Genomic DNA, 26,119 nt, shown 5'->3' with positions numbered 1-26,119 from the left:
GCATAGCAGGAGAATCTCGCCTTCATCTTCAGAAGATTCAAATTGTATATCCAGGGTGGCCTTGCAGGAAAAATGTTACATCTCCCTGAAGAGGGGCTGAAATTTCCTGTGGCAAGTTTTACCATGGTCTTGGGACCTAAAATGTCAATCACTATCATGTTATCTTTCATTCTGCCCCATTAAACAGCTGTACCAAAACACTCAACAGTCTCCTAACTAAAGGAATTGTAGCTCCTAAATCTAGATTGCATTCAGAAACCTAAACTAGTTGTATTTTCCTGAAGTATTCAAGTTTTCATATTCCCTTTTTATTAAGAATTTGCTAACATTCCTTGACCTGATACTTTCGTGATAGTGAAGTAAAACAAAAATTTTGTTACTAAGTTAAATACTAGTTGCATCTAGATCTTTTACTCTACCTAAGCTGAAGAAAATTTGGAACACAATCTTAATTACACGTAGTCTTCGTTTCTTTTTGATGAGTTTCTTATTAGAGTTGACCAAAGGTGTTTAAAATTTTTCTTATGTTAGGGGATAGATTTTTTTTAGAAATAGCTGGCTTTCAGTTTACATGCTCAAATACAAAAAACAAATATACCTAAACTATTAATATATGGATTTCTTCCATATTATGTTGATTTTCATACCTAAAATAGTAAAAATGGACTGTACCTTTTTGAGATTATAACTTTTCTTTCTCCAAAAAGCATTCTATGACTACAGCTTCTTCAAGGATATATTTTCTCTAAAGAAAAAAAAGGGTGAGAGACTTTTTTTTCTTGGGCTGCAAACTCACTGCAGATGGTGACTGCAACCATGAAATTAAAAGACATTTGCTCTTTGGAAGGAAACCATGACCAAGTTAGACACCTATTAAAAAGCAGAGACATTACTTTGCCAACAAATGTCTGTCTGGTCAAAGCTATGGTTTTTCCAGTAGTCATGTATGGATGTGAGAGTTGGACCATAAAGAGAGCTGAGCGCCAAAGAATTGATATTTTTGAACTGTGGCATTGGAAAAGACTCTTGAGAGTCCCTTGAACTGCAAGGAGATCAAACCAGTCCATCCTAAAGGAGATCAGTCTGGAATATTCATTGGAAAGACTGATGCTGGAGCTGAAACTCCAATACTTTGGCCACCTGATGTGAAGAACTGACTCCTTAGAAAAGACCCTGATGTTGGGAAAGATTGAAGGCAGGAGGGGAAGGGGACAACAGAGAATGAGATTTCTGGATGGCATCACCTACTCAATGGACATGAGGTTGAGCAAGCTCTGGGAGTTGGTGATGGACAGGGAAGCCTGGCGTGCTGCGGTCCATGGGGTTGCAAAGAGTCAGACATGACTGAGCGACTGAACTAAACTGAATTGTTTCTAAAAATTCTGAGCAAACAGAAGCACAGCCTAGTATATGATAGTTCTTAGAAAGGCTATGAATTTTAGTTAAATATATGTAGTTCCACCTTCTAATCTATTTTTTAAATCAAACTATAGTTTTAAAGATATTTTATTCAGTGACTTTAATATGACAACAACCAAATAAAGCCTGTTGTCATAAACATGAACCTTAGAAATGTAAAAATAATGAAAAAAAAACATATTCATAAATTGTCATTTTTGAATATGTAATGGAACTGCTCTGAATTTATGCAGTTGTGCTTATGTACATATTAACAGGAAACAAATTAATTGCAGGTTATTCCAGCAGTGTTACTGCAGTGAACGCTATATTAATCATTTACTGTTGGCCACTTTAAAAGAGACCTCTGCCAAATAGACTAACAGTTTAGGTTGCTAACAATAATTAAAACAGGTTTAACAGAATTGGTGTGATTCTACATATAACATGTACAGTGACCAAATAATCGAAGGACAAAGAGAGAAGCAATTGTTATTGAGAATGGTAATTAATATGGTGCTGCCATCTTTGCTTGGTGATTAGTTTTATTTAACTGTGAAGTGGTAAACATATGTATTTTTAAAAAGCTCTATCTGAGCACTTAAGAAATGATTGTCTTGAAATTACTAGCAATATGAAGTTGTACCTTGTTCTTAGTGAGTGCTGGGTAAATATTTGTGGAAATGATTTAGGTGAAGGAAAAAAAATAAAATCGTGTTCTAACAAGGAAGAGACTGGCTTGACTGGATATTTCACAGTCTGTACCTTAGTCATTGGTTAGTTTTCATCCAGATTCCAAACCCCTCTCTGACCTCTAGTCACTGCAGCAAAAGACTCGAGTTTCTCTGAGTTTCATTTCCTACCCTGCCTCCTTCATTACTCTGGGAATGTAAAAGGACTGCTATTTTCCTCTGATGAAAGACAACAGATTGATAAACTTAAGTGTGTGCATCATTAAAATTGCCATCCATGGTGTATTTCTTTTAAGTGTAGTATCAACTGTGACTAGCTTTTACTCCTCAGGGGGTCCTGTGATCTCCAGTTCCTTATGTAAATCAATGCAAAAACTGCTCCAGCACTGTCACATGCTATTCATTTCAAATTTTAAATGGAATGTTCTCTTTCTTGATTTGGCAAATGGAAAAAATAGAGTGGCAATGTACAAAGGGAAAGGTTAACAAAACAGAATATTGGTCCTACCAGGGATGTGAAGAGCATTGGAAAAGAAAGTTTGATGCTATTTTCAAATCTGTAGAATCAGAGATTCACTTATATCTGTTTTGTTCTCATGTAAAGTTACAGGAAATTTATTTTACTTAGGATGTTTACAAACTGGTTTCAACAAGATGGCTGCATAACTCATTAAGAGCTTAGGATCATATCTTATCTGTTTCCAGTTTGTGCTTCTCCTGTCCTCCCTCCCTCACCACACTCCATTACATGGAACTGGGTCATTCTAAGAGGGAACACGTGTATGGTAAATATTTAATCAATGACTGAATTTTATCAGAGTCCCTAAAAAAAGAAAATTCATCATCTTTTAAAATTATGTATAAATTTCTTCAGCTTATCATAACAAATGAAAGTAGACTGGTGGAGGTGTAAAGATGTACTATGGAGAAAGATGGGTTAGAGCAGCTCAGTTAAATGGATCAAAAAGTAGTAAAGGTTTAGCAGTTGACAAATTGGTTTTCAAAAGCATTCAAATGACCTTTATTTTGCAAATTATAAAACCCATTAGTATGGGTTGTTTTAGGAAGTAAAATTATCACCATAGGCTTCTTTCAAGTGTTAATAAATATGGCATATGTGCTTTACTTAAAGAGAGTTGTTTAAAGAAAATAGGTTGATGAGCAGAGGCAAAGAACTCTCGAGATACAATAATTTCAGGAAAATATATGCTCTGTGTCTGTGTGTGTTTAGTATGTGTGTGAATTACTCAAGTGACCACATTAATTATGTACATGTGTCATGTTATAAGTGCTAAAGACTGAGTGAGAAGTTTATTGGCATGTTTTATTTAAATCTTAAGTATTTTCCAGTTTAACAGGGAAAGTGACAAGAGAAGTTATAAAACTCTAAGCTCTACTCAGGCTTTTCATTGTCTGGCAACATTCACTAATAAGCCATATCCCCCTTCCCCAACACTGTATATTTGTAACCTCAACTTCTGCTGGTTCCAAGGTCACTGTGCTAAAGCCAAATAATAATGAGCATCAAAATTAAATTTAAAAGCTTCAAATAGAGACCTTCCTTCTGATTTACATATGAATTTATTCCTAACTTTCTTCTTATTTATCTAATGAATTTGGCCTCAATCAGACTGAGTTTCCAGTCCCACCTACTGCTCACCAGGTATGTGAATTAGAAACAGCCTCAGAGGATCAAGATGGTGGAGTAGGAGGATGTGGAACTCACCTCCCCCAACAAACATCAAAAATATATCTAGATTTGGAATGATTTTCACAGAAAACCAACTAGAAGCTGGCTAAAGATCTCTTACACAACCAAAAAGCTGCAAGGAAAAAATCCCATAAAACTGGGTAGAAAGGGGAAAAAAATAGGCATCGGGGACAGGACTGGCACCCTTGGAAGGGATCTGTGAAGAGGAGAGAAGGTTGATACGGGCAGGCTGTCATCCTGGGAAACCCGTGGGAGGTCTGCTGCAGCAGGTAGAGGGGTTGGAGGAGCCTGGACTCTGCTCAAGAGGAATGCACACGTGCTGGCTTGCTAGCAGTCAGGGCAGAGGTACCCCTGAACTGATGACTGTCACCCAGCTACACTCCCCAGCCTGAAATGTGCACTAGGTGGGGACTGCTACTAGGTACTAGGCGATGAATCTCAGGAGGATGGGCCCTGGGAGAGGACTCTTACCTAGCAGCACAGAGAGATGCCAGAGGGCCTGGGGTGTGGGCCCTGGCCCCCAGTGCCAGCCTAGCACTAGGCCTGGGATGAACATAGTGGAGAAAAGGACACAATATAGGGCTGCGTTTGGGCAGAACCATAGATGCCTGCATGGGAGATGCATAAGTTTTGCTGTGACTACACGGGCCTCACTTGCTTCAGCACTCACCTCCTCTGGGACAGAGCATACACCTAAGGGCAACAGAGCCTTATTGGATCCACACTCAGGGCTTCTTCTCCAGAAAACGGGAAGCAGACTTCAGCCCCCAACAGGACTGTGACAGCCCGGCAATAAAGAAGAGGCCCCAGCCAACATCCAGTACAGGCTCTGGACACTGCAATACCAGTCACACCCATTTCACAGGGCTGATGACTGTCACACACTGAGGACAGGTATGGCTGGCATCTTTACTTAAACCAGCCCTCGCACCAAAAATATTGGAGTTACAGTTTACACAGGTTGTTCCCACATAAGAACCCCCCTCCAAGACCACAGTATTTGGTCTATTTCACTATTTCACCTAAATTTATAGAGACAGAGAAAGTTAAGCAACATGAAAAAAGCAGAGGAACTACTCCCAATTAAAAAACAGAGAAATCCACTGAAAGAGCCAATAATGAAACAGACTTCCCCAGTCTGCTAGAAACTGAGTTTGAATAGGAAGTAATAAAAGTGCTAACAGAATTAAGAAAAATTATTGATAGAAATCCAGGTCACTGTAACAAGGAGCTGGAAACTAAAAAGAGGAACTAATCAAAGTTAGACAATTTGATTGCCAAGATAAAAACTAATCTAGAAGCAGTGAGCAGCAGACTAAATAACACAGAAGAATGAGTGAGTGATCTGGAAGTTAGAGTAATGGAAATCAATCACAACAGCAGACAAAAAGACAAAAAAAGAAAAACAATGGAATAATATAAATATGCCAGCCTATGTGTAATAGGGGCTTTAGAAGGGTAAGATAGAAGGAAGGAGATCAAAACTGTATTTGAAGAAATGATGGCTGAAAACTTCCCAAACTGTAAGAAGGAAACAGATACTTAGGTAAAAGATGCACTAAGGGCCCCAAATAAGATGAACCCAAACTCGAGGAAATTTCTCAAGCCTTCACTTTTCTGATCTGTGGGAGATTTTGATTTGGACAGCCTTTTTAATTCTCTTTCAGAGATGTGTCTATAATCACAAATGCTTTCTTTAGAAATTGAGAAAATCTATTGAATTTGAATGTATCAGTTAGAAAGCTTTTAAGGGAAAGAAGAATGTGTTTTCACCATCTGGTTTTTCTGAAATTTGAATGGTCTTTTATGACTACATACTTATTAGTAAGCCCAACAGCAAAACCTAAATCTTTTTAATTTAATGTGCACAGTGATGCCAAACTGAAATCATTTAACATTGTTCTGTCTTCAGATATTAAACACTAAGGTTCAGGTTTTTTTACTTCATATATCTTTGGTTTATTCCTTCATATTCTAAAAATCCTCTTACCCTACTCGGACATTACAGTCAGTATGGAACTCTGTAAATATGTCATGAAAGACTACTGTAGTGTGACAAGCCACATCGAAGGAAAGCACTAAGAGCCTACAAGACGAAGATCTCATTCATGAATACCTGAAATAATGCCAATAATGACACTGACAATGAAGTAAGCTCACAGGAGAGTCAAAAAATTTATCTCTAGTGCTTTTAGGAGAGACTCATTGCCAGAGGCCGAATGCATTAATTTTATATGTCATGTTAGGAATTTCCATTTCTCCTTGAATAAAATGTTAGTTTCAAAAATTGTCCTTAGAGTAGAAAGACTTTCGGTGATTTATTAAAGCGTCTTCTCTTCTTTACCTTCAGACATCCACTTATTTTACATCATATCTAGCAGACAGGAAGTTGGATTAATTTGTCCTCAGTTCTACCAGAACTGTGCTTTCAGTTGAATTCTAGCATTTGCAGAGTGAAAGGCATTATGCTAGATTTTGTGGTAGATTCAGTCAAGTATTTAGTCCTGCTCTTTGATGAACTAGAATATAATTAAAGAATCAAAATCTACATCCAAGTTGATAGCTATCTATCAATGTAATGTAACAAATTACAAATGCCAAAAATGGCGAGTTAAAAATCAATGGGAATATCTAACATAATTCTGGAGAGAAGTCAATTATAACCATTAGGAAAAGTTTTGCTCTAATGATTCAGCTGTGGAAAGAATGATTCATTAACTCATTTATTTAAATATTTACTGAGTGTATAATATAAGCCCCACACTGAGTACAAAAGATGTATAGCAGTGCTGTCTAAGCAGACTTTCTGTAATGATAGAACTGTTCTTTGTCTAAAATGTCCAATATGATTGTGACTAGCTAAATGAGAAAATTTCAGTTTTAAATACAATTAACTTTAAAATGTTAGTTACTCGGTTGCAGAAGTTAACATTTCAAGTACTCAGTAGCCACATGAATGGCACAATATAGATCTAGAAGGAAGAGACAGACATGAAAAAAAAAAAAATAGTTGTGTAAGTTTTATGACATGGTTCTTCAGGTGCAAGATAAGGAATACCTTATGTTCCTTAGAGTAATTTAGAAGAAGTTGTGTTAGAGCCGAGTTTTAAATACACTTAACAGAAAGAAATAGCGAATAAGCATCCTGCTGCTGCTAAGTCGCTTCAGTTGTGTCCGAGTCTGTGTGACCCCATAAACAACAGCCCACCAGGCTCCCCTGTCCCTGGGATTCACCAGGCAAGAACACTGGAGTGGGTTGCCATTTCCTTCTCCAATGCTAAGTCGCTTCAGTCGTGTCTGACTCTGTGTGACCCCATGGACAGCAGCCCACCAGGCTCCTCTGTCCACAGAATTCTCTAGACAAGAGTACTGGAGTGGGTTGCCATTTCCTTCTCCAATAAGCATCCTAGTCAGTAGCAATAGCAAGATGATGAGGGCATCATGTGTTTGAGGAGCAGAAAGCAGAATAATGTGTAGAGAAGTTGTAGGAGACCAGAGGCAGGAAGGAAGCAGGTCAAGGAGGGGCTAATTTTTCAATCATGACATTATTGATATTAAAGACCAGGTAATTTCCTTTTCCTGGATCACTCAGTGGTCATGACTCAAAGATCATATTCCTAGTGAGACCATTACTGACCAGGATATTTCTATTTTAACACTCTTTCTGCCAAATACTCCTTGTCTACCATTTTTAAAATTACTTTCATAAATCCTAGTAACATTTAATGTATAACTTATTTTACTGATTTATTTATTGTGTGAGTCTCTTCAGAAGCATACAAATTCTGTAAGTCTAGGACTTCTGTCTTGTTTACTTTGTTTATCTATGACTTAAATCAGTGCCTAATACCTAAGGGGCTCAATCAATAGTTCTTTGATGAATGAAGTTTCCTACTGGCCCAGATAGGTTTGCCTGAGTTCAGCCAAATTCTTGCAAAGACTATGGCACAAACTAGAAAAACACAGGAAAATCATGTTTACTTGTTTTTCAGGGTCTCAGAAACACAATTTTGTACTTAGTTCCTGCTTAACTCATTCAGACTATTGGCCTTCATTATTTTAACATACCGATATTTGTGTTCAAAACACATAACTTTTTACATCATATATAAAATTAATATTTCTCAGTATGAGCTCTAAAAACTCTTTAGAATTTTTCCACATTATTAACCTCATCATAAATTCACCATATTGCCCCTAGTGAAATATGTTAATTTCTGCTTTGTGCTCTGACATTGTACCATTTTCAGTACTAACGATGCCCTCCTGCTTCCTCTCCACTATTATCTCTTTATAATTATCACCTATTTAAAATGTCGCTGTTTCTAGAAAGCCACAGAAACCTTTGATCCCACAGTGTTGGGTTAGGTGTTCAATTTGTACAATAAACAACCCTTTACCTACTTCTGGCATTTAACTTTGTAGTATACATGGTTGAAATTAAAAGACACTTGCTCCTTGAAAGAAAAGTTATGACCAACCTAGACAGCATATTAAAAAGCAGAGACATTACTTTGCCAACAAAGGTCTGTCTAGTCAAAGCTATGGTTTTTCCAGTAGTCATGTATGGATGTGAGTGTTGGACCATAAAGAAAGCTGAACACCAAAAAATTGATGCTTTTGAACCGTGGTGTTGGAGAAGACTCTTGAGAATCCCTTGGTCTGCAAAGAGATCCAATCAGTCCATCCTAAAGGAAATCAGTCTTGAATGTTCATTGGAAGGACTGATGCTAAAGCTGAAACGCCTATACTTTAGCCACTTTTTGCGAAGAGCTGACTCACTGGAAAAGACCCTGATGCTGGAAAAGATTGAAGGCACGAAGAGAAGGGGATGACAGAGGATGAGATGGTTGGATGACATCACTGACTCAGTGGACATGAGTTTGAGTAAGCTCCAGGAGTTGGTGACGGACAGGGAAGACTGGCATGCTTCAGTCCATGGGGTCACAAAGAGTTGGACGTGACTGAACTGAACTGAACTTATACGTGCTTGATTACTCCTTTCTTCAATGACTAACTAAGCCCCCTTTGAGCTTGTATCTGTTATATCTCTAGGTCATGTCCCATGTCAGGGACATAGGATAGCTCAGTAAATATTTGTTTGTTTATATACATTAATGTCTTCATCTATCTAATTATTCTTTTGCTTTGTAAGTTAACACCCGCTTTCTCAATTGATTCTTCGCAAATGTTTCCCCAGTGGCTCAGGCGGTAAAAAAATCTGCCTGCAATGAGGGAGACCTGGGTGTGATCCCTAGGTCTGGAAGATCCCCTGGAGAGGGAAATGGCAACCCCCTCCAGTATTCTTGCCTGGAGAATTCCGTGGGTAGAGAAGCCTGGCAGGTTACAGTTCACGGGGCTGCAAAGAGTAGGACACGATTGAGCAACTAACACACACACAATGCATATTTGTTGTTATTCTGTTACAATACTATTAGTTCTTTGAGGGCATTCAACCTCCATAATAGACTGTACTCTTTAAGCACCTAACTGGGACTTTATGGTCTTCTGTTCCCCAAAGCACTCAAAAATCAAGGCATGCAAAAAATTTCCTTGTTGAACATTTAAGAGCTGGGACACTTGGGTCAGAGTGTCTGGATTTGAATCCTAGGACTACATTTTACTAACAAAATGCTATTAGGCAAGTTGTACAGTATTTTGTTATGTCTTGATTTCCTCATCTGAATAAGCTGGTGGTATTACCTAGGTGGCACAGTAGTAAAGAATCTGCCTGCCAATGCAGTAGACACAAGACACACAAGTTCGATCCCTGGGGAGGGAAGATCCTCTGGAGTAGGAAATGACAACCCACTCCAGTATTCTTGCCTGGAAATTCCACGGACAGAGGAGCCTGGTGAGCTACAGTCCATGAGATCCCAAAGAGTTGGACATGACTGAGCATGCACACATGTAACCTCGCCACTGAAATGAAGGATGAAATGAGATAAATAGAAATCACTTTGAACAAATTATAGTCCAGTGTTTTGTACTCTAGATGCTAAGTAATTGTTTGAGATATACAGCTCCCATGTCCCCAGGGCATGATTGGTGATCCAGGTTATTAATACCTGACTGATTGACAATGCTATGGGGATGAGGTATGTACTGCCAACAGCAATCTTCTTGACATCTTTCCAGTGCTTTATATTCCTTCCTTATTTAGCTTCACACTCTTCGAACATTCCCCAAACTTAACTTCTCTTTCCATTCTAATTCCATAATTTCTTTGGGTTATTTGTGCCATTAAGGTACTGAGGAAATAGTGTAATGAGCTAATGCTTAATACTGTGTAAGCCTGTCCTAGGAGACACACTAATGTATATCAATACTAAAAATGTTTGAAATACTAATTTTCCTCTTAATGAGCCTAAGCATTTTATTATAGTTATACCTTAATTCCAAGTTGCACGTCATTACCTTCACATAGTGAAAGCAGCTGATGTTTCCAAGGGCCTAATGTGTCTGTCATTTGCTTGAGGACTCCTCTTTCTTACCCATTTTACATAGTAGATAGTAAGAAAATGAAAATTATATCACTTGAGAGATATTGTGTATGGTGGTTTGATTTCATTATTTATTCAAAAATATATTTCTGATTATAATAATTAGTAGATGGCAATTCCTTGAAATTTGAATTTTGAAAATGTGAAAAGGAACAAATAAAATAAGAATGAGTCAGCCTATCACCTAAAGATAATCATTTCTATTTAGTCCTTCCGATCTTATTTTCAACACTTGTGTTTATGTGTGTATAAGTGTAAATAACTCTTTGCCACTTCTTTCACTGCACTACATAGGTGTGTTTTCCCTTTCATTAATAATCTTTGGAAATGTCATTCCTCATAATAGTTTAGTTATATAATTATATGTTAATTGTAGAATCTCTCTATATATATGTGCATCTGTGTATCTATCTGTATATTAATTGATTTCTTATATTTTTACTGCACCACCTTATAAATAATATTGTGAGGAACATCTTTGTGGCATATACTGATCTGAGTTATTGACTCATTTAAATGAATTCTAATGGGAAAATATATTCAATATATTTAAACATTATGATGTTATACTATATTATATATGTTGTTTAAAATCTTAGAGACTGAAGTCAGTGAGACCTGCGTTTGAATCCTCACTCCAAATCATTCTACCTAGATAATGTTAGGAAAATCACTTGACCTCCCTTAATTCTAGTAAGAATTTTTTCTTTCATTTAACTGTTTTTTTTTTTCTGATACTGATACTGCTTTACCTGCTTCCTATTAATTAATATCTAACAATTTTTAATAATTTCACTCTTTCTGAATATTTTATTTTTGCCCCTGTACATATTTTAATGTTTCTTTTGTAATTTGCAGAAGACTGTATTTTGTTTTATTCTAAACATTTTTGTTGTCTATTTTAATTGTTATGTGTAGCCTATTTATGTGGTTATCTGTATAATTATTTGTATGCTCATTGTTATTACTATCACAACTTACTGTGTTTTCTGTTATTCTTTGATATACTTCTTCTTAATGAGCTTCTTGTTTTTTGTCTGTTTTATTTTGATTAAGACTAAAATTAAGGTTGGTTTAGCATAGTTACAGTTAGGGTTTGGTTTGGGCATTTCTTTTTTGTAGTGAAGAGTCAACTAACCTTGATTAAAATTCCTTGATTTTTCAGTATGTGTGCTGACCATTATATCACCTGACAATGTAACTATTGTTAATTGTGGTAAAATATAATTATTATACTTCTCTCCATCAGATGTTTCGAGGTAAACTTTTATAGTCTGAATGTTTAAAATACATTTAATCCAGAGTCATAATTAGCTCAGTATGCCAGCAAAGTTGGAAAACTCAGCAGTGATCACAGGACTGAAAAAGGTCAGTTTTAATTCCAATCCCAAAGAAAGGCAATGCCAAAGAATGCTCAAACTATAGCACAATTGCACTCTTCTCACATGCTAGTAAAGTAATGCTCAAAATTCTCCAAGCCAGGCTTCAACAATACATGAACTGTGAAATTCTAGATGTTCAAGCTGGTTTTAGAAATGGCAGAGGATCCAGAGATCAAATTGCCAACATCCGATGGATTATCAAAAAAGCAAGAAAGTTCCAGAAAAACATCTATTTCTGCTTTATTGACTATGTCAAAACTTTGACTGAGTCGATCACAACAAGCTGTGGAAAATTCTGAAAGAGATGGGAATACCAGATCACCTGACCTACCTTTTGAGAAATCTGTATGCAGGTCAGGAAGCAACAGTTAGAACTAGACATGGAACAACAGACTGGTTCCATATAGGAAAAGGAGTACATCAAGGCTGTATATTGTCACCTTGCTTATTTAACTTATATGCAGAGTACATCATGAGAAATGCTGGGCTGGAGGAAGCATAAGCTGGAATCAAGATTGCTGGGAGAAATATCAATAACCTCAGATATGCAGATGACACCACCCTTATGGCAGAAAGTGAAGAAGAACTAAAGATCCTCTTGATGAAAGTGAAAGAGGAGAGTGAAAAATTTGTCTTAAAGCTCAACATTCAGAAAACTAAGATGATGGCATCTGGTCCCATCACTTCATGGCAAATAGATGGGGAAACAGTGGAAACAGTGGCAGACTTTATTTTGGGGGGCTCCAAAATCACTGTAGATGACTGCAGACACTTGCTCCTTGGAAGAAAAGCTATGACTAACTTAGACAGCATATTAAAAAGGAGAGACATTACTTCACCAACAAAGGTCCATCTAGTCAAGGCTATGGTTTTTCCAGTAGTCATGTATGGATGTGAGAGTTGTACTATAAAGAAAGCTGAGCACCGAAGAATTGATGCTTTTGAATTGTGGTGTTGGAGAAGACTCTTGAGAGTCCCTTGGACTACAAGGAGATCCAACCAGTCCATCCTAAAGGAGATCAGTCCTGGGTGTTCATTGGAAGGACTGATGCTGAAGCTGAAACTCCAATAGTTTGGCCACCTGATGTGAAGAGTTGACTCATTTGAAAAGACCCTGATGCTGGGAAAGATTGAAGGCAGGAGGAGAATGGGACGACAGAGGATGAGATGGTTGGATGACATCACTGACTCAATGGACATGACTTTGGGTGAACTCCAGGGAGTTAATAATGGACAGGGAGGCCTGGCATGCTGCAGTCCATGGGGTTGCAAAGAGTTGAACATGACTGAGTGACTGAACTGAACTGAACTTAAACAGATATAGATTGAATTTTAGTTTCCCCCACACTGTGGACATTATTTCACTAATTATAGCATCTAGTTTTTATTAAAAAAATAATCTAATTGATTTTCTTTTATATATAATCTGTGCTTTTTCTCTTATAATTTTTTTTTTAAATTTTTATTATTATTATTTTTTTTTTCCAGTGGGTTTTGTCATACATTGATATGAATCAGCCATGGATTTACATGTATTCCCAATCCCGATCCCCTCTCCCACCTCCCTCTCCACCCGATTCCTCTGGGTCTTCCCAGTGCACCAGGCCGGAGCACTTGTCTCGTGCATCCCACCTGGGCTGGTGATCTGTTTCACCATAGATAGTATACATGCTGTTTTTTGAAATATCCCACCCTCACATTCTCCCACAAAGTTCAAAAGTCTGTTCTCTATTTCTGTGTCTCTTTTTCTGTTCTGCATATAGGGTTATCGTTACCATCTTTCTAAATTCCATATACATGTGTTAGTATGCTGTAATGTTCTTTATCTTTCTGGCTTACTTCACTCTGTATAAGGGGCTCCAGCTTCATCCATCTCATTAGGACTGGTTCAAATGAATTCTTTTTAATGGCTGAGTAATATTCCATGGTGTATATGTACCACAGCTTCCTTATCCATTCATCTGCTGATGGGCATCTAGGTTGTTTCCATGTCCTGGCTATTATAAACAGTGCTGCGATGAACATTGGGGTGCACGTGTCTCTTTCAGATCTGGTTTCCTCAGTGTGTATGCCCAGAAGTGGGATTGCTGGGTCATATGGCAGTTCTATTTCCAGTTTTTTAAGAAATCTCCACACTGTTTTCCATAGCGGCTGTACTAGTTTGCATTCCCACCAACAGTGTAAGAGGGTTCCCTTTTCTCCACACCCTCTCCAGCATTTATTGCTTGTAGACTTTTGGATAGCAGCCATCCTGACTGGCGTGTAATGGTACCTCATTGTGGTTTTGATTTGCATTTCTCTAATAATGAGTGATGTTGAGCATCTTTTCATGTGTTTGTTAGCCATCTGTATGTCTTCTTTGGAGAAATGTCTGTTTAGTTCTTTGGCCCATTTTTTGATTGGGTCATTTATTTTTCTGGAATTGACCTAATGAAACTTAAAAGCTTTTGCGCTACAAAGGAAACTATAAGTAAGGTGAAAAGACAGCCCTCAGATTGGGAGAAAATAATAGCAAATGAAGAAACAGACAAAGGATTAATCTCAAAAATATACAAGCAACTCTTATAATTTTTTAAATTCATAATGCTCTATAACTTTTTATTACTTGTTTCTCAGTGTGTTTTACATACCATGCTCAGTACTTGGAATTCGCTTTTATCTTTAACATATAGCTTCCTTCAGTGGAAAAGTTTCAAGTATTATACCTTCCAATACTGCTCTACTTTCTGACTATGCATTCTCTTTTATGTAATATACTGGAATACCCAGCTCCATACTTCCCCACATCTCAGTGGTCTACACGCTGTCATGATTTTATCTTAAATATGCCATCTCATGGAATTTCCCAGCCTTTATATTCACTAACTCTCTTTTCAAGTTTGTCTTTTCTAAGGTATTTTCCATGTAATGAATCTTTTGTTTTCAATAATTAATATTTCAATTTCTTGTCTTTTTTCAAGTCCTTTTATATTGTTTTTGTTTCACTTATTTTTTTTAATGAGTATTTATTTTTCATTAACTGGAATTGTGTTACTCTCACTTTAGGTCCAAGTTGTGAGACTGTGGATTCTATAAATGTTTACCTTCATGTAAATTGCAGCTTCAGGCAGCACTTGCAAGCAACTTTTGTCAGCTTCATATTTTCAAGAAAAGAACTGGTTCATTGGAAAAGACCCTGATGCTGGGGAAGATGAAGGCAGGAGGAGAAAGGGAAGACAGAGGATGGGATGGTTGGATGGCATCACCAACTCGATGGACATGAGTTTAAGCAAGCTCTGGGATTTGGTGATGGAGAGGGAAGCCTGGTGTGCTGCAGTTCATGGTGCTTCAAAGAGCTGGACATGACTGAGCGACTGAACCACACTATCAGTGGTTTTAAAAATATATAAGCTTTTGTCACCCATCTGACACAAAGTTCGCGTAGTCTCTGATACCCTACAGAAGTGAAATAACTAGGGCTTGCTCCTAAACACATAGCCCAGAAGCCTGTGCTTTTATTCCTGAATCCATGTTACCTTCTATTTTTCTGTAATGTGTATCCTTTTTATATGTAATCTTTCTTTGAGATCTTGTACATATCCGACTTTATGAAACTTTCTTTTTCTTTATTTGTTCTAGTCTATTTCCTTTCTTTTTCTTCTTTTCTATTTATTAAATTATGAAAGTGTGATAATACATTTTTAGGAGACTTAAAAATTACAGAAAAAAATTACATATAGTTTCAGTATATTGTTCAGTTGCTCAGTTGTGTCTGACTCTTTGTGACCGTATGGCCTGCAGAACACCAGGCTTCCCTGTCCTTCACCATTTCCCAGAGTTTGCTCAAACTCATGTCCACTGAGTAGATGATACCATCCAACCATATCGTCCTCTGTTGCCACCTGTTCCTCTTGCCTTCAGTCTTTCCCAGCATCAGGGTCTTTTCTAATGAGTTTGCTCTTCTCATCAGGTGGCCAAAGTGCTGGAGCTTCAGTTTCAGCATCAGTCCTTTCAGTTTATATTCAGGGTTGATTTCCTTTACAAATGACTGGTTTGATCTCCTTACAGTTCTGGGTATTCTCAAGAATCTTCTCCAACAGCACATTTCAAAAGCATCAATTCTTCGGTGCTCAGCCTTCTTTATTGGTGAACTCTCACATCCGTACCTGAATACTGAAAAAAACATTGCTTTGACTTATACAGACCATTGTTGGCAAAGTGATGTCTCTCTCTCTCTCTCTCTCTTTTTTCTTAAGTGTGCTGTCTAGGTTTGTCATTGATTTTTTTTTTCCAAGGAGCAAACATCTTTTAATTTCATGGCTGCCATCACCATCTGCAGTGACTTGGAGCCCAAGAAAATAAAGTCTGTCACTGTTTCCATTTTTTCCCCATCTATTTGCCATGAAGTGATGGGACCACATGCCATGATCTTAGTTTTTATTTTATTTTTTTTATTTTTTTTATTAGTTGGAGGCCAGTCGCTTCACAACATTTCAGTGGGTTTTGTCATACATTGAAATGTTGAGTTTTAAGCTATATTATTTACTCTCCTCTTTCACCTTCATCAAGAGGCTCTTTAGTTCCTCTTGACTTTCTGCCTTAAGGGTGGTGTCGTCTGCATATCTAAGGTTATTGGTATTTCTCCCAGCAATCTTGATTCCAGCTTATACTTCATCCAGCCTGGCATTTCTCGTGATGTACTCTACATATAAGTGAAATAAGCAGGGTGACAATAAACAACCTTGACGTAGTCCTTTTCCAATTTGGAACCAGTTCATTGTTCCGTGTCTGATTCTAATTGTTGCTTCTTGACCTGCATATAGGTTTCCCAGGAGGCAGATAAGGTGGTCTGGTATTTCCATTTCTTGAAGAGTTTTCCAGTTTGTTGTGATACTCACAGCCAAAGCTTTAGAATAGTCAGTGAAGCAGAAGTAGATGTTTTTCTGGAACTCTTGCTTTTTCTGTGATCCAACAGATGTTGGCAATTTGATCTCTGTTTCCTCTGCCTTTTCTAAATCCAGCTTGAACATCTGGAAATTCACATACTGTTAAAGCCTAACTTGGAAAATTTTAAGCATTATCTTGCTAGCATGTGAAATGATTGCAATTGTGCAATAGTTTGAACATTCTTTGCCCTGCACTTCTTTGGGATTGGAATAAGAACTGACCTTTTCCAGTCCTGTGGCCACTGCTGAATTTTCCAAATTTGCTGGCATATTGAGTACAGCACTTTCGCAGCATCATCTTTTAGAATTTGAAATAACTCAGCTGGAATTCTATCATCTCCATTAGCTTTGTTCGTAGTAATGCTTCCTAAAGTCCACTTGACATCACACTCTAAAATGTTTGGCTTTAAGTGAGTGATGACATCATCATGGTGTTTTGGGTCATTAAGATTTTTTTTTATAGTTCCTCTGTATATTCTTGCCACCTCTCCTTAATATCTTCTGCTTCTGTTAGGTCCATACAATTTCTGTCCATTATTGTACCCATCTTTGCACGAAATGTCTCCTTTGTATGTCTAACTTCTTGAAGAGATCTCTAGTCTTTCCCATTCTGTTGTTTTCCTCTATTTCTTTATTGTTCACTTAGGAAGGCTTTCTTATATCTCTTTGCTATTCTTTGGAACTCTTCATTCATTTGGGTATATCTTTCCTTTTCTGCTTTGCCTTTCACTTCTCTTCTTTTCTCAGCTATTTGTAAGGCCGCCTCAGCCAACCATTTTGCCTTTTTGCCTTTCTTTTCTTAGGGATGGTTTTGACCACCACCTCCTGTACAGTGTCAGAAACCTCCATCCATGTTTCTTCAGGCACTCTTTCCATCAGATCTAATCCTTTGGGTCTATTTATCATTTCCACTGTAATCGTAAGGGTTTTGATTTAAGTCATATCTGAATGGTCTAGTGGTTTTCCCTGCTTTCTTCAATTTAGGTCTGAATTTGGCAATAAGGAGTTCATGATCTGAGCCACAGTCAGCTTCCTGATCTTGTTGTTGCTGACTCTATAGAGCTTTTCCTGCTTTGGCTGCAAAGAATATAATCAATCTGATTTTGGTATTGACCATCTGATGATGTCCATGTGTAGAGTTGTCTCTTGTGCTGTTGGAAGAAGGTCTTTGCTATGACCAGTGCCTTCTCTTGGCAGAACTCTGTTAGCCTTTGCACTGGTTCATTTTGTACTCCAAGGCCACAATTGCCTGTTACTCCAGGTTTCTCTTGATTTCCTACTTTTGCATTCCAGTCCCCTGTAATGAAAAGAGCATCTTTTTTTGGTGTTAATTCTAGAAGGTCTCGTAGGTCTTCATAGAGCTCTTCAACTTAGCTTCTTCACCATTAGTGCTTGGGGCATAGACTTAGATTACTGTGATATTGAATGGTTTGCCTTGGAAATGAACAGAGTTCATTCTGTCATTTTGGAGCTTGCACCCAAATACTGCATTTCAGACTCTTTTGTTGACTGTGATGGCTACTCCATTTCTTCTGTGGTATTCTTGTCCACAATAGTAGATATAATGGTCATCTGAATTAAATTTGCCCGTTCTGATCCATTTTAGTTTACTGATTCCTAAAATGTCAATGTTCACTCTTGCCATCTCCTGTTTGACCATTTCCAATTTACCTTGATTCGTGGACCTAACATTCCAGCTTCCCATCCAATATTGTTCTTTATAGCATCGGACTTTACTTTTCTAACCAGCACATCCACAACTGGGTATGTTTCCCTTTTGGCTCAGCCTCTTCATTCCTTCCGGAGCTATCTTTCCACTCTTCTCCCATAGCATATTGGGCACCTACTGTACTAGGGAGTTCATATTTCAGTGTCATATCGTTTTGCCTTTTCGTACTCTTCATGGGGGCTTCCCTGATAGCTCAGTTGGTAAACAGTACACCTGCAGTGCTGGAGACCCTGGTTCAATTCCTGGGTTGGGAAGATCTGTGGCAGAAGGGATAGGCTACCCACTCCAGGATTCTTGGGCTTCTCTTCTGGATCAGTTGGTAAAGAATCTACCTGTAGTGTGGGAGACCTGGGTTCATTCCCTGGTTGGGAAGATCCCCTGGAGAAGGGAAAGCCTATCCACTCCAATATTCTGGCCTGGAGAATTCCATGGACTGTATAGTCCATGGGGTCACACTCTTCATGGTGTTCTAAAGGCAAGAATGCTGAAGTGGTTTGCCATTCCCTTCTCTGGTGGACCACATTTTGTCAGAACTCTCCACCCTGACCCATCCATCTTTGATGGCTCTACATGGCATGGCTCATAGTTTCATTGAGTAGACAAGGCTGATATCCATATGATTAGTTTTGTTGTTGTTGCTGGTGGAGTCTCTCAGTCATGTCCAACTCTTTGCGACCCCATGGACTGTAGCCCACCAGGCTCCTCCATCCATGGGATTTTCCAGGCAAGAGTACTGGAGTGGGCTGCCATTTCCTTCTCCAGTGGATCTTCCCAATCCAAGGATTGAACCCATGCCTCCTGCATGGTAGACAGAGATGCTTTACCGTCTGAGCCACCAGGGAAGTCCTGTAATTTTGGTTTTCATTCTGGCTGCCCTCTAGAGAGGCAAAATGATCAGTGATTACCTGGGGTTTGGATGGATGGATGAGTACAAAGGATACTTCAGTTCAGTTCAGTTCAGTTCAGTCGCTCAGTTGTGTCCGACTCTTTGCGACCCCATGAATCGTAGCATGCCAGGCCCCCCTGTCCACCACCAACTCCTGGAGTTTACTCAAACTCATGTCCATTGAGTCAGTGATGCCATCCAACCATCTCATCCTCTGTCGTCCCCTTCTCCTTCTGCTCCCAGCATCAGGGTCTTTTCCAATGAGTCAACTCCTCGCATGGGGTGGCCAAAGTATTGGAGTTTCAGCTTCAGCATCAGTCCTTCCAATGAACACCCAGGACTGATCTCCTTTAGGATGGACTGGTTGGATCTCCTTGCAGTCCAAGGGACTCTCAAAAGTCTTCTCCAACACCATAGTTCAAAAGCATCAATTTTTCTGTGCTCAGGTTTCTTCACAGTCCAACTCTCACATCCATACATGACCACTGGAAAAACCATAGCCTTGACTAGATGGACCTTTGTTGGCAAAGTAATGTCTCTGCTTTTTAATATGCTGTCTAGGTTGGTCATAACTTTCCTTCCAAGGAGTAAGTGTCTTTTAATTTCATGGCTGTAATCACCATCTGCAGTGATTTTGGAGCCCCCCAAAATAAAGTCTGCCACTATTTCCACTGTTTCCGCATCTATTTCCCATGAAGTGACGGGACCAGTTGCCGTGATCGTAGTTTTCTGAATGTTGAGCTTTAAGCCAACTTTTTCACTCTCCTCTTTCACTCTCAGCAAGAGGCTGAGTATCAAAGGATACTTAGGAAAAATCCTCTGATGATACCATTGTGAAGGGTATATGTCATTGTACAGTTGTCTAAACTCATAGAATGTGCAACACTAGGAGTGAATTGTAATGTAAAATTATGAATTTGAGGTGATTATAGTGTGCCAATATTGGTTCATCAAATGTAAGAAATCTGCCACTCCAATGTACAAGTTGTAAATGGGGGAGGCTATGTGTGTGTGGAGGCAGGAGATAAATAAAAATTTCTCTATTTTCCCTTTAGTTTTGCTATGAGCCAAAACTACCTTTAAAAAATAAAGTCTTAAGAAATATATAGGGCAACTTTTGATAAACATATCTCCCTATTCAATCACTGTACCATATCTGTTGTATACTTTCAAGCAGTTTAACAACAGTTTAGCATCAACTTTCCCATGTCTTACACTGTTTCCGTAATTGCTATTTTGTGGATTAGATGGTAAAAAATTTGCCTGCAATGATGGAGACCTGGGTTCGAACCCTGGGTCGGGAAAATTCCCAGGAGGAGGGGACAGCAACCCATTGCAGTATTCTTGCCTGGAGAATCCCCATGGACATAGGAGCCTGGCGGGCTACAGTCCATGGGGTCACAAAGATCGTGCACCACTGAGCAACTAAACACAGTACACCACAGTAATTCATCTTGGTTATTTATTTATACATCTGCAGTTATTCGCAAAACATTTACTAGGTGCTATTCAAGATCATGGGAATGTATCGTTAAGCCAAAGTACCTATTCTTAAAGAGCTTATAATACTCTCATGTGTACATAATTGATACATAATCATTAATTTAGTTTCCTTTTATTTTGCATAGCTCTCAGAAGAGAACAATTACATGTATTGTTTTTTTCAGTCTTGAAGATACTTGCAAAAAAAGTAATGTCATTGACCTAAAAATATTTTCCTTCTTTAGATGTTCTGATATTCACTCCAAATAAAGATGGTAAAAATAAAGATATATATATATATATATGTGAATATGTATAGAAATAGTGAGTAATCTATGTTTTTCTTCTTAATCTGCTTTAGCTGATTTATCAGAAAGGAGGTTCAAAGTACAATCAAATTGGACCTCTGTTTTCTATAATAAATTAAGAATCTATGTTTTTCTTCTTGATATAATATAATATAAATATATAAGCAGTTTCATATAGAATAGTTTATTACTCTATGGCATTTCTTACACTACCTGAAAAATATCCTCCTAACCCAAACTTAGAGTAATGACCAAACTTGTAAAATCTATTTTTGAAAATTATAGAAAGCCATAAGATATGTTTATGTGAAGAAATACTATAGATTTATGAAAATAGTCTAAATATTCATTTAGATTGTAAATTACTTCATTAGCTAATTTTTGCTTTGTCTTTGTTTTACAATATATAAGTATGTTTGAAGCCATCTGTGCTGAGAGATAGCTGTTCAGTCTGCTTTTCTTCCTGTCATTGTTGGTAACAAGTTTGTATAAAAGGTGCCTCTAGCAGTTTTCAGGATCCGCAACAGCACAAGATTTATTTCTTCCAAATTAGATTATTACATATTTCATGTGTTTCCATTTTTTAATAAGTAACATTAAAAGTTTCAAAAGTATGAATACCTTTGTGACTCTTGATATGTACAGCTAAATATTTCTCCAGTATATTTCCAGCAGCCTAGGTAAAGCTAGTTTGATTTTATACTGTTATACTCTAACTTAACTTCACATCTATATGGATTTTCTCACTAGGATCTTTAAGTTGGAGATGAGAAAGCTTAATAGGAGCATTTAGGAGTCATAACTATTCATTTTAATCTCAACTGTATCCTTTGTCCATTTTCTAGATTCTACTTGCTTCATTTTACTATTTGAGTGTATAATCCCAAAACTGATAAATACACACACCAAAAAAAAAAAAAAAAAGCTAAAACACTATTGTATCTTTCTGAGCTTCTGCTCATTTACCATATTTTGAGAAACAAAAGTCCATTAAAGTTTCACATGGTCAACATTGATTACTCTACTCCATTTATATTCATTTACTCTATAAATCAAAATTAAATACCAAATGTCACAGGAACCAAACCAGGTGCTGGAGATTCAGTGTCGTATAAATAACCATCTGCCTGAAGCTGGCCTTCTTTGAGAGCTTTCAACACACCCGTCTTTCCTACCTTTCCTTCTCAGTATCAGTACTGGTACCAGTGACATAAACAGAATTCCCTGTTAGAGAAGTTTCCAAAATTCTTTGAGTTTATACTTTCCTTAGGATGGTCACAATTCCTACCTCCCTCAACAAAAAACATTTTCTTTGAAATCTTTATTTCTTAGTTAGGTTAATTGCCTAACTGAAGCTAGTCTTTGTTTTCTTACCTGACATAAATTATAGATAAAATATGTTTTTTCACCAGGTTGTCAACTGAACCCTTTTCCACACTCCCTATCTTCATTTTTCTCAAAACTCACAGTGTGTGATTTGGATTAGTAATAATTTAGTGACTTTTTTTGACCTATAGGAGAATGGCAGATGATCCCAGTTCACCTGAGATTGCGTGAGAAGGAATACAGGATCTTGATATTCCAACTTTTTTTGTTCTGGATTCTGTGCACCTTTTATTTCTTCCTTTTGCCTAGCTGATTCAGAACTATTAAGGTTAGAAGCAATATTACCTTAAGACTGGCGTGAAAGTTCAGTCACAAAGTCGTGTCTGAGTCTCCACGACCCCATGGACTATAGTACACCAGCCTTCCCTGTCCTTCACTATCTCCTGGAGTTTGCTTGAACTCATGTCCTTTGAGTCAGTGATGCCATCCAACCATCTCATGCTCTGTCGCACATTTCTCCTCCTGCCCTCAATCCTCTGACAAAACATGGTCTACTGGAGAGGAAAATGGCAAACCACTCCAGGATTCTTGGCCTCAAGAACCTCAGGAACAGTGTGAAAGTACTTTAAACTTCTGGGTAAACACCCAGGAGGCATTTGTCATCTATTGGGTTAATTTTTTTTTTAAATTTTCCTATGCTCCAGGCACTCTGATAAGCACTACATTACCTCTCTTCTAACTGAAAGTGTAGTTACCAAGTGTCTCCTGGTTATCAAATCTGAATGCAAACTTGTACCACTTTACAAGTTATTCTATTTTTTCATAATGCATATTTTGTCATGAATTTTAAGCTCCTTGGGAAATGGAAAAGTTTGGCTAAATGATGTTATTCAAAATTGTTTAAAATAATGAATCTATTTTTAATCAATAAATTGTTTAGCACAGCATTTAGTTCATTAAAAACCCTTAATAAGTATTGACTATTATTTTAATTTTATCAAAATGTTATAAATTTATTGACAGCAGTAAAAATGAAATATGAAAATACTAAAACCATTTAAATAATTTATTTTTTATATTTAGTATAGTTTCTAAAACTTTAATGTTCAATGCTATAAGGCACATTTTATGATTTTCTTTGTGTCATAAAATCTAGAGAAAAAAAGGTCATGAAGTCTATAACCTGACTTTGAGGAGAAGTTCCTCCAAATTAAATTCTGAATAAAATTTATTCTGTACTCAAGTTGAAAGAAAATTCCATTCTGTGACTTCTAAAAGGTGTTTGAAAGCCCTTATAACTGGAAAGAGTTCTTTATAATTTTTAACATTTAATATTCCATGTAATCCTGATAACTGTTCTTTTCTAAAAATTAAATTCATTGATTCTTCACAATTCTTTCATGTTTACATATTTGAAAACATTCCAAGTTCCTTGTGTTCTTTTTAAAAAGGATTAAATATTCCATTTATTAGATTGAGCGTAAAAGATTGTTATATTGCATTGTGAGTGATAACAGTTACAGAATTTTAAAACTAATGGCATTTGTTACATTACTGGAATATTTAGGGAAACACTCCACTTGGATTCTAATACAGGATGCACATTTTTTACAGAAAGGGTAGAAATCAAGGAGTAAATGAGGAATAAGTATGTGAGCTAGTTCAAAATAATGAGAGAAATTATATATTGGTCAAGTTATTTAACATTTTAGAATATCTAGAAAGAAAATAATGAAGGAATGATTTTTGACTAGGCTTTAAAAAAATTATTTCTAATAATTTTGTCTAACTGACCACAATAGGCACAGCTTCCTTGCCATCAGTTTTACATGGTTCCAGTGATCTACCCACTATAATAAAAATTATTCTTTCCTGTCCATTTGTTTTCCTACCTCTGTTTTTATTTTTCCTCTGAGATATAAATTGTCAGTACTAACAAGTTACAAGCATGTGAAGGGAGTATGCCTTTAGTGCAATTTTTTTACATGTATAAGTAGTTTTTATATGTAAATCACATGTCATATATGAGATATGTGTATATATATAGACAAATTGCATGCACATGCATGTGTGTAGTTCTGTTTTATTACATCTTCTAATATAATTAAAATTTAAAAAATGATTTCCTGAGAATCATCTTCCAAAATTTGATATAGGATTTTATATATATATATATATATATATATATATATATATATTTTCATTTTATAATGCTTTTGTGTCGAAGACAAAGATCTAATGAATACTTTTTAGTTTAGAGGAATGTATTCTTGTGGATTTAATAAAGTGGTAATAGAAAATCTTTTCTTTTGGCCTGAGTTTCTATATATATTTTTAGAGCAGTATCGTGTATGTGTATATATATATAAAACTTCTTTTTTAATACTTTAAAGGGTCACATGATAGCATCCTGTGATGCCTGTGGAGTTACAAAGCTGTGGGATTTTCGGAAGCTCTTACCCATTGTGTCCATTGATGTAGGTCCAAGTCCGGGCAATGAGGTGACCTTTGATTCATCAGGTAGGATCTTTTTTGTTTAACATTTTGACCAAGCTGACAACTTTAATATTGGTCCTGAAAGTATTTTCTATTGCCATTTTAATTTTTTGCATTTCCTTTTATGTAAATTTCTGTTCTTAGTATTATACTAAAATACATTACACTGTTATAATCATCATATTATATATCATATCACATATATATAATGAAAGCATTGCATTTATCACATGCGTAAAGAAAAGGATAATAGAGAAGGTAAGTGTGTGCTCATTTAGATTACTCAAGTTCCTAGTAGCATCATGCGAAATTTGGAGTCTGCATGCCTTGAAATCACCATCCAATGCAAGTAAATCAAGTTTTTTGAAGGCAAATGGCTAAAAGTAGGAAAGAACAAAACTTTGACAAGAGTAAAATTAAAACATTTTACAGAATATTTTAGTCTATAGTAAGTTCATAATACCTAATATTCTCTAGATTTTACAATTAAATTTAAATATATATTCATTTTGCTGCAATTATGTCCAAAAATAATTGTTTTAACTGGTAATAATTATAGCATATTATCATGTTTGGCGTTTTTCTGCAATAAGATGAATGTTATCAATAAGAAAATATTTTATCCTTGCTGATGATCAATAGTGTGGCAACTAATGTTAACAATCACACAATGATTCCACTTGTACGTTTAAAATGTTAAAATTACAATTACAACTCTATCTTTAATGATATCCTGTGCTAAATAATGTATATCTGTTATTGATTGATATAGCTTACCTTTGCTATTATAATACATGTTATAAACTTTTTTAAGTTTTGAGATGTTAAAACTTTTTGTTATTTATTGGCAGTCACTCAAAGTGGTAGAGATAGTGATTTTAGATGAAGAAATAGAGATTGAATATATATAATGGAAAAATATTCTATTTAAAAATAGTCTAGAAAGTATGAATATACTCAGCAATTCTAGAGCCGTAAGATAATTGTTTGTTCCATGGAACTGGTTTCATGATATTGCCATCACATATCTGAAATTCAGAATTCGGTAAGTTTGTCTTCTTAACAAATCTTGAGTTGTGTTCCCATTGTAGACTGGTATATGGGCCACACTAATAACACGGAGTTCCTTAAAAATATTTTAGTAATGTTCTTGACATTAAGACTTTTATGCTCTGCTAGAATTGAAACAGAAAACACTGTACATGGTAAAAGACCCTAACTATGAGAATTTAATTTTTTAATGCGAAGGCTCATTAGTATTATAATTTATACTTTACAATA

General features: G+C 36.7%; 1 protein-coding gene across 1 annotated transcript in view; it reads left to right on the top strand.

The window, feature by feature from the left end:
• Window positions 1–26,119, top strand: part of SPAG16 (sperm associated antigen 16) — a 989,423-nt gene that overhangs the window by 699,621 nt on the left and 263,683 nt on the right. Inside the window, exon 15 of the mRNA XM_061148815.1 lies at window positions 24,736–24,862. Within this exon, the coding sequence (XP_061004798.1) occupies window positions 24,736–24,862 (127 nt within the window). The remainder of the gene's footprint in view (window positions 1–24,735; window positions 24,863–26,119) is intronic.

This window comes from Dama dama, chromosome 8 (genome assembly GCF_033118175.1).
Source record: "Dama dama isolate Ldn47 chromosome 8, ASM3311817v1, whole genome shotgun sequence".
Taxonomy (NCBI): Eukaryota; Metazoa; Chordata; class Mammalia; order Artiodactyla; family Cervidae; genus Dama; species Dama dama.
Note: the sequence above shows the minus strand (reverse complement) of the source record. Positions and strands in the feature narration are given on the sequence as shown.